General features: G+C 41.5%; 1 protein-coding gene and 1 pseudogene across 5 annotated transcripts in view; one reads left to right on the forward strand and one right to left on the reverse strand.

The window, feature by feature from the left end:
* Positions 1-1,698: 1,698 nt before the first annotated feature.
* LOC122910143 lies at positions 1,699-2,878 on the reverse strand (annotated as a pseudogene).
* A 5,440-nt stretch (positions 2,879-8,318) lies between these two features.
* NKTR (natural killer cell triggering receptor) overlaps positions 8,319-13,636 on the forward strand; it is a 57,997-nt gene continuing 52,679 nt past the window's right edge. For 3 of the 5 annotated variants that reach the window (XM_044252468.1, XM_044252469.1, XM_044252470.1), the window contains exons 1-2: positions 8,689-8,824; positions 9,008-9,088. In XM_044252468.1, the coding sequence (XP_044108403.1) occupies positions 9,031-9,088 (58 nt within the window). In that variant the 5' untranslated portion in view covers positions 8,689-8,824; positions 9,008-9,030. Of the gene's footprint in view, positions 8,825-9,007; positions 9,089-13,636 lie in introns of all 5 variants that reach the window. The other 2 variants (XM_044252476.1, XM_044252475.1) reach the window with 1 other exon arrangement.

The raw sequence follows: 13,636 nt of genomic DNA on the forward strand, positions 1-13,636 counted from the left end.
CACTCATTCCTTAAAGCTTATTCCTTTAATTGTGCTGCATCTGACTCCCAACAGTTCATATCCATATCTCTATCCTGAAGACTTTTTTCTAAAACTGGAAGTCTGCCTTGCCCAGGCATAGCAGATCAGAAGAACCTGGGGATTACAATGCTGGGAACAGCTCACAACTAATGACTCAGTAGATGGGAGTATTAACATCCCAGCAACCTCACCCATCCATAGGGACAATTCCAAGATGTTTCTTCTTCTGTACTGGTTGCCAGAGTTCCCCCATCAGGGCTAAGGTCTAATCATCACTATGGTAGCTGGCTTAAGAGCACACATTTTACTGCCTATCTTCCTTGTTCACTTCTCCACCCTCCAGATGCGAGTTTCTTAGGGCCGTGTCTCAAATAAGCAACCTGCACTCAAACCATTGTCTGAGAGTCTTCTTCTGAGAGAAATAACCAAGATAACAGTTGTTTAATGCCATATCCTAGACCCGATGGACTGGCTGAGCAAATGTAGCCCCACAGCAGATGAAAAATTTTTACCAAAACCCAATCTACTTGCAAAAACGGGTGTCTAGAAAAGACATCAGAGCCAAGGACAATTTAGAGTTTGAAATGAGAGAAAAAGATGATCAACACAGAGTAAGGAACCTGTCTGACAAGAAATGTTGATTGTAGTAAGTTTTTCATATGAATTTGATGGCATCCAAGCTCCCCACTAACAAGGATGAAGCCTTAGACATTTGTGAAAACACAGTCATGCTTTTTTTAAAAAAAGATTTTTATTTATTTATTTGACAGAGAGAGATCATAAGTAGGCAGAAAGGCAGGCAGAGAAAGAGAGAGAGAGGAGGAAGCAGGCTCCCCACCAAGCAGAGAGGCCAATGCCAGGACCCTGAGATCATGACCTGAGCCGAAGGCAGAGGCTCAACCCACTGAGCCACCCAGGCACCCCACAGTCATGCTTTAAAGCAAGTTAGTGGGGGGAAAAGTCACTTGCCTAAAAGGCCAAAAGATGGGTGCATTATCCACATTTAAGGTAACTCCTTTTCTCTTTTCTTTTCTTTTTTTTTTTAATTATTTAAGACCTTTATTAATGGGTGCTTGCTGTTTGTTGACTTTTTTTTTTTAAATCAAGTTGTAAACTTTGCACATTAAAAATGAGGTTCTTAAAAATCTCAACTTGCCCAGATATGAAACAATATAAAAATCTTCAAAGCTGTGTTGACAAAAATCAGGCTTTTTAAAAACAAAACAAAACAAAACACGTCTGTCATTACCAAAAAGAAACATCTTTAGGTTAAAATAATAAAAACCCCATGCCACATATAGTTCTTCTTATCTGGCCAACAGGCAAAAAGCAAGCATTTAAGGTCTTCAGCTCCAATCTTCTGTTCATTTCTTCTTTTTTTAAAAAATTTTATTTATTTATTTGTCAGAGAGAGAGAGATAGGAGTGAGAGCGAGCACAGGCAGACAGAGTGGCAGGCAGAGGCAGAGGGAGAAGCAGGCTCCCTGCCGAGCAAGGAGCCTGATGTGAGACTCTATCCCAGGAGGCTGGGATCATGACCTGAGCCGAAGGCAGTCGCTTAACCAACTGAGCCACTCAGGTGTCCCTCTTCTGTTCATTTCTTATTGCTGGAATTTCATCTTCATTTCTTCGTGTCGGGTGACTAAACTGGATGATGTTAGAAATGGTAAGCCGGCGTTTACTCAGCCTTGGGAGCTGACGAATTCTCAGCTGGTGGATTGGCTGCTCCTGTGTCTTTGCCATCTTGTGGTTTAGGGTTATGTGGACGTCTGCCTCCGTAATTGAAGTTGTGGTGATGGGAGCGTGGAGGTGGTTGCTGACCTTGGGTCTCATTTCCTTGGTTTTCCTTATCTTCCTCATTGCCATCCTTTCTAGGCTGTCTTTAGTGAGGAGGCCCGCTGCGGAATTGTGGTCTATAACCCCGATACATATTGCCTGGCTGGTCTACCTTGTTCTCCTTCATGCTGGTTGTCAGCACCTTCCACCACTTCTCCCTGCACAGGACTGCTGGAATGCAGTGGTCGAAGCCCTTAGGGTCTCCCCATGTAGAAGGTGCTGTCTCCCGTAGAGCCAGCGCTGTTGGGCCTGGCCTCTGCGAGCACTTTCAGATCCTCCCTCTTTTCCGAATTCTCACTATTCTGGTAATGGCTGGGAATTGCACGGAGGACCCCTGGGACATGCATACTGTCTGTGATGTTTCAGGTCTGCTGCATGCTTACTGCCTTGTGTAGGAACCCCACCAGGGCTTGTCACAGCTGCTGCCTCCACACCCTTTTCTCCTTCAACAACATCAAACTCTACACTCTCTCCATCTTCCTCGCATAGGTGCTTCCCGGAGTTATTCTTCTTTATGGCAATCTGGTGTACAAATACGTCTTCCTGGGTGTCATTCCTGTTGACGAAACCATATCCGTTTCTTACACTGAATCATTTTACTGTTCCCAAAACCTTCGCTGCAACGACCTTCCTGTCCCTAACAGCAAGTGACGCGGATGGGAGGCCACCCGTGTTGCGGGGCTTGGTTCAGGCAGCGCTGGGGTGGGTGGGCGGCGGCGGCTGTCTCCACCCTGCTGCTCATGGTGGTGGGGATGGTGGCTGTGGCTGGCTGCAGCTCTCGCCTGGGGTGTGATGGTAACTAGGCCGGTGGTGGCAGTAGGGTTACTTAGAGCTCTGGGGGTCCACTCTCCGCTCCCGATCGAACTCGACTTCTTAGACTTAGTAGTTGTCAGTCACTGCCCAAAGGGTCATCTCTGTGCTGCCATACCCTCATCCTTCTCCTGGTTATTAGCCCCACCCCAAGCTGATCAGCCTTGGGATCTGCCCACTATTGTGGTGGTCAAGACCGATATGAACCCCATCACGTCAATCAAATCTCTCGCTGGGATTTTTCTCACTGGTGCTGGCAGGATATGTGCTTTCCCCTCAGACTTCCCCAGGTATAAGGATGTGTGCTTGGAGCCGCTATGGCCTTGTCTCCTGACCCTCATGGAGAAAGCCCATCTGCTCTTGACTAATAGCATGAGACTTATTCTGTCAAAATACACATTTTCTGCAAAATGAAATGGTCTACTCCTTGTTTTCCACAAAAAAAGAAATCTAGCATTTAAGAAAAATGTTGTCAAATATTCAATACAGATTTTTATCAAATTCTGGTAATATTTGTTGCTGTGTTATAGGTCCTAAGATTACCTCAGGTTTGATGATTGGCTAGGAGGACTCATAAGATTCAGCATGTAACTGTACTCACAGCCATGATTTATTATACCAAAAGAACACAAAGCAAACTGCCAAAGAGAAAAGGCATATGGGGTAAAGCCCAGAGGAAAACAGGTTCAAGCTTCCCCTTCCCAATGGAGTCACACAGGATGAGCTTAATTCCTCTAGGGATGAATCATAACAACACGTGAGAAATGTCTACCAGGGAAGTTCATTAGAGACTCAGTGCCCAAAGTTTTTACTGGAGGATGGTCACATATATACACATCCTCTACCTACACACAAAATTTCCAGATTCCCAGAAGGAAAGCAGGTGTTCAGCATAAACCATATTGTTTGCTCAAATAGTTTAGGCAGAGCGAAGCACTCTAATCACTTACCTCAAGTTTTCTATAAGTGTAGGAAAATGACTACCATAGAGATTCCCAGATTCCATCCAGAGAGCAACCTTCTAAGCAGGTTTTTCTAAAGATAGCAGTCTTGGACCTATTCTTTTCTGCACAATTTACCATTTAAGATACAGGATATCCTTTTATAATGGTGTAAGCAAATAAGACAAAATTACATATGTATCTTCTCATTGGATTCCTTTTCTCTCCTTTTGTTTTACCTTTTTGTTCTAAACTTAAGGACATACAACGTAACAGTCAATTTGGTAGAGATCCCTCCTTGAGGCTAAACTGTGGGACAATTGAGATAATCATGTCTTTTCTTTAATCTGTTAATATGGTGAATTATAGGAATAGATTCTCTGATGTTGAACCATCTTTGTATTCTTGAGTTAAAGCCAACCTAGGTCATGAACATTTTGGGGTTTAAATGTTGCTAAACTCCATTTCCTAATATTTTTTTTAAAGATTTTATTTATTGATTTGTCAGAGAGAGAGGAGCGAGAGCAAGCACAGGCAGACAGAGTGGCAGGCAGAGGCAGAGGGAGAAGCAGGCTCCCTGCCAAGCAAGGAGCCCAAGGTGGGACTCGATCCCAGGACGCCGGGATCATGACCTGAGCTGAAGGCAGCTGCTCAACCAACTGAGCCACTCAGGTGTCCCTATTTCCTAATATTTTGTTTGGATTTTTAAATCCATGTTTATAATGAGATTGGTCTATAACTTTCTTGTCCTATCTTTGTTTGGTATCCGTATCACAAGATAAGTTAGGAATCTGTCTTTTTCCATTTTCTAAAATATTTTATTTTTATTATTATTATTTTTTAAAGATTTTATTTATTTATTTGACAGAGAGAGATCACAAGTAGGCAGAGAGGCAGGCAGAGAGAGAGAGGAGGAAGCAGGCTCCCTGCTGAGCAGAGAGCCCGATGCGGGACTTGATCCCAGGACCCTGAGATCATGACCTGAGCCGAAGGCAGCAGCTTAACCCACTGAGCCACCCAGGCGCCCCTAAAATATTTTAAATAAGAAAAGATTATTGATACTTATGGGTCTGGTAAAATGTGCCCATGAAACAATGTGGAACCTGTGTTTTTGGAAAGGAAGACTGTTTATTATTACTGATTTTATTATGAATAATTCCAAAGAAATATAAGAGTAGAGAACATATCTGAAAAATCCCCATATACCTCTCACCTAGACACAATAATTGTCAAGATTTTGCCACATTTGTTTCACTCATTATATGAAAAAACTAAGAACATTTTCCTGCATAACCAAAATTTCATTATCTTTATCTTCATTATTAGGTACCTAACAAAATTAAGTATATTTCTTGGATTTCACCTAATATCTAGATCATTATCAAATTTCCTATTTGGTTATATCAAAATGTCCTTCACAGTTGTTTGGAAGGAGTAGGGATTACTAATTCAATTTCTTCAAAGGTTGCTAGTTTATTTAGGCCTTCTATTTCTTTGAGTCAACTTTGGTAATTTCTATTTTCTAGAAAATTATGTTTCATCCAAATTTCCCCACTAGTACTCCTGATTAGTTTTGCTAGAGCTCTATCCATTGAAGTGCCAATTGCTGGTGTAATCCCATTCTAAAAGGCTTAACACCCAGAATCATTACCTGAAAATTCCTCCTACAAAGCGTTCTTCAAATTAAGCCTGAGTTTGTAAACTGCTTGGATATTATTTTTCTACTACTCTTGATGATGAGGGAGAGGGTATTGAGTCCTTTTGGTGGATGCTAGCCCTGGGCCTGCCTTGTCCCAGTAGTTTCTTCTTCACCTTAACCACAGACCAAATAGCATACCTTATCCTCAAATCATCTGAAATATAATTTCAACTCACAGGACAGAATAAAAGAATTTTGAACAAGGAGGGAACTTAGAAAGTATGTCATCCTGCTTATTTTACAGATGAAGAAACTGAACTTCAGGATCAAAGTGATTTGCCCTACATCATATAATCAGTGGCAGGAAAGAAAGTTCAGTGGAGTGTCAAGATAAAAATGATTTTCAGAAGATTTAAAATATTTTAAATACTCCCCAAATTAAGCATTTCATTCCAAAGCTCTAAAGCCAATTTACATTGACGCCAGATGCCCAAAGCACAGTAATTACAAATCACTTCCCTGGGCAATGCTCCCGTTCTCTTCCTTTCACAAGTCTGTATGGAAGTTAGCTTTACCAACCCATTTCATCTCTGATTAGGTATGTACATTTCATCTTTTCCAAACCTATCGTTAGCTGTAACAGTGTAAGCAAAATCAGACCCAGGACCACAAGCTTCTCAATTCAGCCTAGGTTACAAAGGTGAAACCCAGGAGACTGTTGCTCTGATACTGTAGATAGAGAGGTAGAACTGGCAACCTCCGACAAGAATAGCACTTTCATGATGGTGCAGAAAGTCTCTGCACTTTACAAGGTGGCACAGATGCAAAAACAGATTAGAAACTTAGTGACCTTGATTTTTAAATTTACTATAAAGCTACAGTAATCAAAACAGTGTGCCACTTCACTCTTTAGGATGGCAATTATTAAAAAAAAAAAAACCAACAGAAAATAACAAGTGTTGGTGAAGATGTTGAGAAATTGAAATCCTTGTGCAATGCAGATGGAAATGTAAAATAGTTCAGTCACTATGGAAAACAGAATGGCAGTTCCCCATAAAAAAAAAAACAGAATTAGCTTGGGACGCCTTGGTGGCTCAGTCCTTAAGTGTCTGCCTTTGGCTCAGCAGGGGAGTCCACTTCTCCAACTCTCTCTCCTTCTGCCCCTCTGCTATCTCTTCCTCTCACTCTCTCAAATAAATAAATAAAATCTTAAAAAAAAAGTTTTTTTAAAAGATTTTATTTGACAGAGAGATAGAAAGCACAAGTAGGCAGAACAGGAGACAGAGGGAAAGGGAGAAGCAGGCTCTCCACTGAGCAGGGAGCCTGATGCTGGGCTCAATCTCAGGATCCTGGGATCATGACCTGAGCTGAAGGCACATACGTAACCGACTGAGCCACCCAGGTGCCCTGAAAAAAAAGAAAAAGAAAAAAAAAAAGAAATTTAAAACAGCTTATGACCTACCAATTCTACTTCTGGGTATATGCCCAAAGGAATTGAAAGCAGGATCTCAAAGAGATATTTACACACTCATCTTCACAGGAGCATTGTTCACAATAGCCAAATGATGGAAGCAACCCAAGTCTATATCTGCTAATGAATGGATAAAGAAATTATGGTATATTTATACAACGGGGTATTGTGTAGCCTTAAATAAAGGAAATCCTCCAATATGTGAGAACATCGATGAAACTTGGGAATATTATGCTAAGTGAAACAAGTTAGACACCAAAGGACACGTATTGTACGATTCCATTTAATATGTGGTAACTAAAACAGGGAAGTTAGAAGCAAAGAGTTAAAGAGTGGTTGCCAGGGGATGGGAAGAGAGGGAAAGTAGTTCCTATCAAAGGTTATAAATTTCTCCTATGCAAGATGAATTCTAGAAATCTGCTTTACAACATTGGGTTATTGATAAAAATACCATGTTGTACACTTGAAAATCTGTTAAGGTGGGGGGAGCTGGGTGGCTCTGTGGGTTGGGATCCAGCTGCGAGTCCAATGCCAGGCTCCCAGTCAGTGAGGAGTCTGCTTGTCCCTCTCCCTCTGCTCTTCCTGCTACTCACTCAAGCACTGTCAAATAAATAAATAAAATCTTAAAATCTGTTAAGAGGGTAGATCTCATAAAGTGTTCTTACCATAATAAATTAAAAAAAAAAAGAGTGGTTGTCTGAAGCTGGGTAGAGAGAATGCAGTTATTGTTTAATAGATACAGAGTTTCAGTTTTCCAAAGTGAAAAAAGTTCTGTGGCTAGATGGTGGTGTTAATTGCACAACAATGTGAATGTACTGACTCTGAACCCTACACTTAAAAAGAGTTAAATGATAATTTTGCTAGTGTGTATTTTACAGTTTTAAGAAAATAACTTAAAACAAAAACAAAACAGTTTGGCCCTAACATACATAGAACAGTTAACAAAATAGAGTCCAGAAACAGCAACACGCAAAGCGAAGGTAATTTAACAAACAAAAGGCAGGGTTCTTTTCTTTCTTTCTTTCTTTCTTTTTTTCTTGTTTCGTTTTATTTTTTTTAAACAAATGGTGGTGGAACTCCTCTATGTTTTCAAAGGGAACCAAAACAAACAAACAAAAAAACGAACCGCAACCTCTACCTGACACCACAATGAAAAATTCCAATAGATTCTAGACTTACACGTAAAAGTTCTAGAGGAAAACACAGGAGAAAAATTTCCAGGGATTTGGAGTAAGCAGAGATTTCTTAGCACAGAAAAAGCAAACCACACGAAAAACTGATCAAGCAACTTTACTAAAATTAACTGCTTTGCACAAACCACCACCAAAATAATGAAACGACCCAGCTCAGGAGAAAATACTCGGAATTCTATATAACAGAAGATTTGTATTTAGAACATACACATATCACCTGTTTAACAAAACATTTGTACTCTGAACTCCCGCATTCAATGGTAAGACGAACACGAATACAACATGGGCAGAGGTCTTGAACTGACTTCACAAAAGATGAATGGGCTTGAACAAAGACTGCCCCTGCGATGCTGACGCCAGAGAGAAGACGGACGCACACCTAACGCCTCTGAAGTCAAACAGTCTAAGAGGAAGAGAGTGTCATAACTACGCCTTGAGAAAACGAAAACAGGCCAAACGATCCGTCCGACTTCATTTCTCACGGCTTGCTCGCAGGTGTAGACAATACGGAAGCATCGCGGTACCGGAAAACGCACGAACACTCACAGATCTTGAGGCTCAGAGGAATCAGAGAGCGCATGCGTGATCAGGACGCCGAGATCGGGCGACTGACTCTAACGCGAGGAAAGGGGCGGGGCAAAAGAAGACTAGCTCAGGTATAGGAGCGCAGGGCTAGAAGCTCCTCGGGAGCTCCCAGACACGCCCACCTGCGCGCGCACTCTTCGGTTAAACACCCCCTTCGAGGCTGTGCTCTCGCGGTATTTGTCCCGACTCTCGCGGGGTTTAGCGTGGCACTGGGAGGCCGGCCCGGGGGAGGGGGTGGTGGTCCGTTAGTGGCGTTGGGCTCCGGCCGCTGCGGTGACAGCGCTTTCCCCTCCGCTCACGGAGAGCTGCTCAGGCTGGAGGCCAACCAGGTGAAGAGCTCGCCCGCACGTGTGCGCGCTCTTTGGGAGTCGGGAGGCCCAGGGCTGGAGGGAACCCCGGCTCGGCCTCCCGTGGTATCGCTACAGGCCAGCGCGAGGCGATCGTGGCGCGGGCTCCGCCCCAGCCCCCGCCCTAGCTCCCGCCCTGATCGCTTTCCTCCCCCTTTCTCGTAGCTCTTGCCGCCGCCTCGGTCGCGATGGGGGCGCAGGACCGGCCGCAGTGCCACTTCGACATCGAGATCAACCGGGAGCCGGGTGAGCGGGAGGCTGGGCTCCTGCGGGGGCCTGGACCATCCTTGGGGAAGGGGAGGGGTCTACTCTCATCAACCCTCCCCCAACCCTTTTTGGGAGCGGGTAGGCGCAGTCAGCACTACCGTTGCTCCTGAGCGAAAATCATTGGGAGAGGAGAGCGGCCGGCATCCGCCACTCCCATCCCACTCAGGGTCTGGGTCTCGCCCTCCGAAGCCCTTTGCCGGGACAGTCACGCCTTGCACCCCCGGACTGAATGTTCGTACCATTCCTGGCGCCAAAGGGAAAGGGTGCAATCTGTCTCGGACTTTGATGTCTCAGTGTCTCTTAAGGGGACAATCACTCCAATTCCTATTTCTGGTATTTTTCTCTGCTCTGAGGTTTAGATTCGTATATTCTGTATTTCCCAATTCTTGTATATCAGTAGGTTAACTCCCACCTTTATTTTTCCTTAAGTATCTTTAGCCAGAATTTCTTGGTTCATGGGCAAATGACTTAGTGAAAGTCTAATGTGATAAAGCGAAGTGTTCTGTACCAACAGAGACTTGCAGCACGCACGCATTTAGCATTAATGCTTCGTCTTTCAAGGAATCCAGCCATTCATTAATATATATTACTGAAAATAAAATATTTTCTTCTAAATGGTAGTTGTTTTATTTTAAATAGCAGAGCCTGCCAGGTTCCGAGCTGTTTTCTTAGCCTTTTTTTTTTTTTTTTTTGTATCTGTGACATAAGTTTTAGTTGGAAATAAATATGCAGTCTTTGTGCAGCATCTTGTCCAGCAGATTCTTGAGAGCCTGCTACTGTCCAAGACTCTGGGGATATAGCAATGAATAAAACAAAGGACTCTCTTCCTTGTAGTTTGTATTCTGCTGGGAGAAGACAGACCATAAACAAGGGGAAAAAAATACAGTGGCTTGTAGTAGGGATACTGTTTTATTTATTTATATTTTTATTTATTTTTCTTTTAAAGATTTCATTCACCTATTTGACAGAAAGATCACAAGTAGGCAGAGAGGCAGGCAGAGAAAGAGGGGAAAGCAGGCTCCCGGCTGAGCAGAGAGCCCGATGCACTCGATCCCAGGACTCCAAGATCATGACCTGAGCTGAAGGCAGCGGCCCAACCCACTGGGCCGCCCAGGCGCCCCAGGGGGGTACTGTTTTAATATGTTGGTCAGAAAAGGCTATTTTGAGATGACTGGCAAACATCTGAAGCAGAGGAGGGGGTACGCCTTCCTGGATGTCTTTGAGGAGCATTTCTGGCCAAGGAAGTTAGTACAAAGGCACTAAAGAGGGAGTGTGCTTGGGTGTTTGAAGAACTGCCAGAAGCCCAGGGTGGAGTAGAGGAGGGATGAGAGTAGGAGGAAATGGTTATAGACCACAGTAAGGACTTTTGACCCTGTGAGATAAGATAGGGAAGGATTTTGAGCAAAGGAATGTTGTGATGTTAGAAATACGGTTGCATTCTCTGTGTTTAATATTTTGAGCCTTGATCTTAATCCTTACTCTATAGTGAGTCTGTGCTTCTGATAACAGGGCTGGCTTTTTTTAAGAATTAAAAATAGCAAATTGAACATATTAAAATAAAAAAGCTATTTCCCACTGTCAAAAAAAATTAAAGATAGACTTATGAAAAGTATGCATATCCTAGATTTGCAAATAACCTTTGTTATGAAAAATCTCCAGGATATGTTTGTTAAATGTAGAACGAATTTCGTGCTTATACTGTTCTGCGTTAAACCGGTTGATAATTGGCAATTTCATCTGGTTCAATCTCCTGTATAATACTTCAAGCACTTTTCAGTGTATTACCTAAATAGTAGGTACTTGATTTTTACACAACTTTTAAGGATCACTTCAGCTGTTTGAAGTGAGGTACCCTGCTTTGTAGGATTTAACCATTAGTAAGTACGTCATTGAGGACTTAGCCAAGTGATATTCTTGACTTCTTGTATTGTTAATACTTTACTTGCTGTAAATACAAAGTAGTATCAAAGATCCTTTAGGAGTGACCGTAATGACCACATTAATGAGAGATTAGAAAGTAATGATAAGGGGTTCCTGGGTGGCTCCGTTGGTGGAGCAACTGCCTTCAGCTCAGGTCTTGATCCTGGAGTCCTGGGAGTGCCCCATGGGGAGGAAAAAAAAAAAAAAAAATCCCTGCTCAGCAGGGAGTCCGCTTCTCCCTCTGATCCTCCCCTTCTCCATCTTTCTCATTCTCTCAAATAAGTAAAATCTTTTTTTTTTTTTAAGATTTTATTTATTAATTTGACAGAATGACGTCGAGAGAGGGAACATAAGCAGAGGGAGTGGAAGAGAGAAGTAGACTTCCTGCTGAGTAGGGAGCTGGATGCGGGGCTCATCCAGGATGACCTGAGCTGAAGGCAGACGCGTAACGACTGAGCCACCCAGGTGCCCCTCAAATAAGTAAAATCTTAAAAAGTTCTGATAGAAATTGAGTTGAATGCAGCACAGTATGTATTGTTTTTCGTTACTATCCATGAAAATTTTTATAGGAAGTTATCAAGAATTTTGAATTACAAAATGAGTTTTAAGTATGTATTAGAAGAGGAAGGTGTCTGTATAGAGAGTTTTTCTCTGTGAATCCAATAAAATAAGTTGGTTCCTCTTTGAAATAATTCCAGGACTATACTTCAGGATTTTTTTTCAGAAGGTTTTTAATTAAGATTTTAATTTCTTCAATAGTTGGCAGAACTGTTCATCTTATTTATTCTTGAGTTAGTTTATCTGTGGGATTTGTAGTGATAGCTCTTCTTTCATTCCTAATATTGATAATCTGTGCCCTTTGTCTTTTTTCCTTGGTCTCTGGCTAGAAGTTTATCACTGTCATACTTATCATCATTTCAGAAAACTAAATTTTGGTTTTGTTCATCTTTTTCCCCTATTTTCTTCCAGTTTTAATGATTTCTGCTTTTCATACGTTTTCTGTTGCTTGCTTTGGGTTACTTTGCTCTTTTTCTAGTTTCTTTAAGTGCAGATTTGTATTGTTGACTCGAGACCCTTTTCCAGTATAAGGATTTAATGCTATAAATTTCCTTTATATGCAGGACCCCACAAATTTTGACATATTGTTCATTTTCTTTCAGAAAAGAGAATATTTTCTCTTTTCCCTTGAGGCTTAGTCTTTGGCTCAAGAATTATTGAGAAGTGTTTTAATTTCAAAGTACTTGGCTATTTTGTAGTTTTTGTGTTAATGATTTCTACTTTAATTCCATTATGGTTGGAGAACATACTTTATATGATCTCAGTTCTTCTAAATTTATTAAGGTTTGATATGTTCTATTTTAGTGTATTTCCCATGTGCACTTAAAAAGAATATATATTCTGCTGTTTTTCTGTGGAGTGTCCTATAAATATCAACTTGAGTCAGTTGGCTAATGGTGTTCAGTTCTTCCATATCCTGGCTGAATTTTTTGTCTTCTTGTTCTATTGTTTACTGAGAGAGGACTATCGAAGTCTCCGTCGATAATTGTGGATTTAATTTCTTCTTTCAGTTCTGTTAGTTTTTGCTTCATTTTGTTTGAGGCTCTCTTGTTAGGTGGATGCATGTCCATTTAGGATTGTTATGTCTTTCTAACGAATTGACCCTTTTATTGTTATGTAATGACCCTTGTTATTCCTGGTAATTTTTCTTGCTTGGAAACCTGCTTTGTCTGGTATGAATACTGCTTTCTTAGCGTTTATCTGGTATGTCATTTTCTATCCTTCTACTTTTAACTTATATTTAAAGTGTTTCTTGGGGTACCTTCCTGGCTCATTTGGTGGAGCATGAGGCTCTTGATCTTGGGATTGTGAGTTCAAGCGTCATGTTGGATGTAGAGATACTTGAAAATAAAATCTGGTGCACCTGTGTGGCTCAGTCAGTTGAGTCTCCAGCTCTTGAATTCAGCTCCGGTCATGAGCTAGTAGGGCCCTGCATTGGGTGTCGAGCCTGCTTGGGATTCTCCCTCTCCCTCCCTCTGCTTCCCACCCCCCCCCCCAAAAAAAAAACCGTGAATAAATGGGTTTCTTACAGATGGTAAATAGATGGGTCTTGTTTTTTTAACCCATTCTCATAATCTTTTAATCAGTATATTTAGGCTTTTACACTTAGTGCAACTATTGTTTGTTTGGATTTGTCTTAATTGTTTTTGCTTCCTCTGTTTTCTTGCGTTCTGGGTTATTTGAATATTTTTTAGTATTTCTTTTAAATTTTCCTGTTGATTTTTTTGATGATCTTTATATGGTTTTTTTAGTGGTTGCTTTAGAAATTATAATATATATCCTTGACTTTTCACGATGTACTTAGAATTAATATTTTACCACTTCAGGTGAAATGTTGAAACCATCCCACTATGTAATAACCCTTTACAACCTTATGTTGTCTTGGTCATATGTATTACATCTACAAACATTGAAAGCCTTTGCTTTCAAACGTCACACATACTAGCTTAAGAGGAGGAAAAAATACTCTCATTATTGACTCACGTGTTTACATTTCTGATTCTTTTTTGTTCATTTCTGAAGTCTTAGGTTCCCTCTGGTATCGTTTCC

This window comes from Neovison vison, chromosome 6 (genome assembly GCF_020171115.1).
Source record: "Neovison vison isolate M4711 chromosome 6, ASM_NN_V1, whole genome shotgun sequence".
In the NCBI taxonomy this organism is placed as follows: domain Eukaryota; kingdom Metazoa; phylum Chordata; class Mammalia; order Carnivora; family Mustelidae; genus Neogale; species Neogale vison.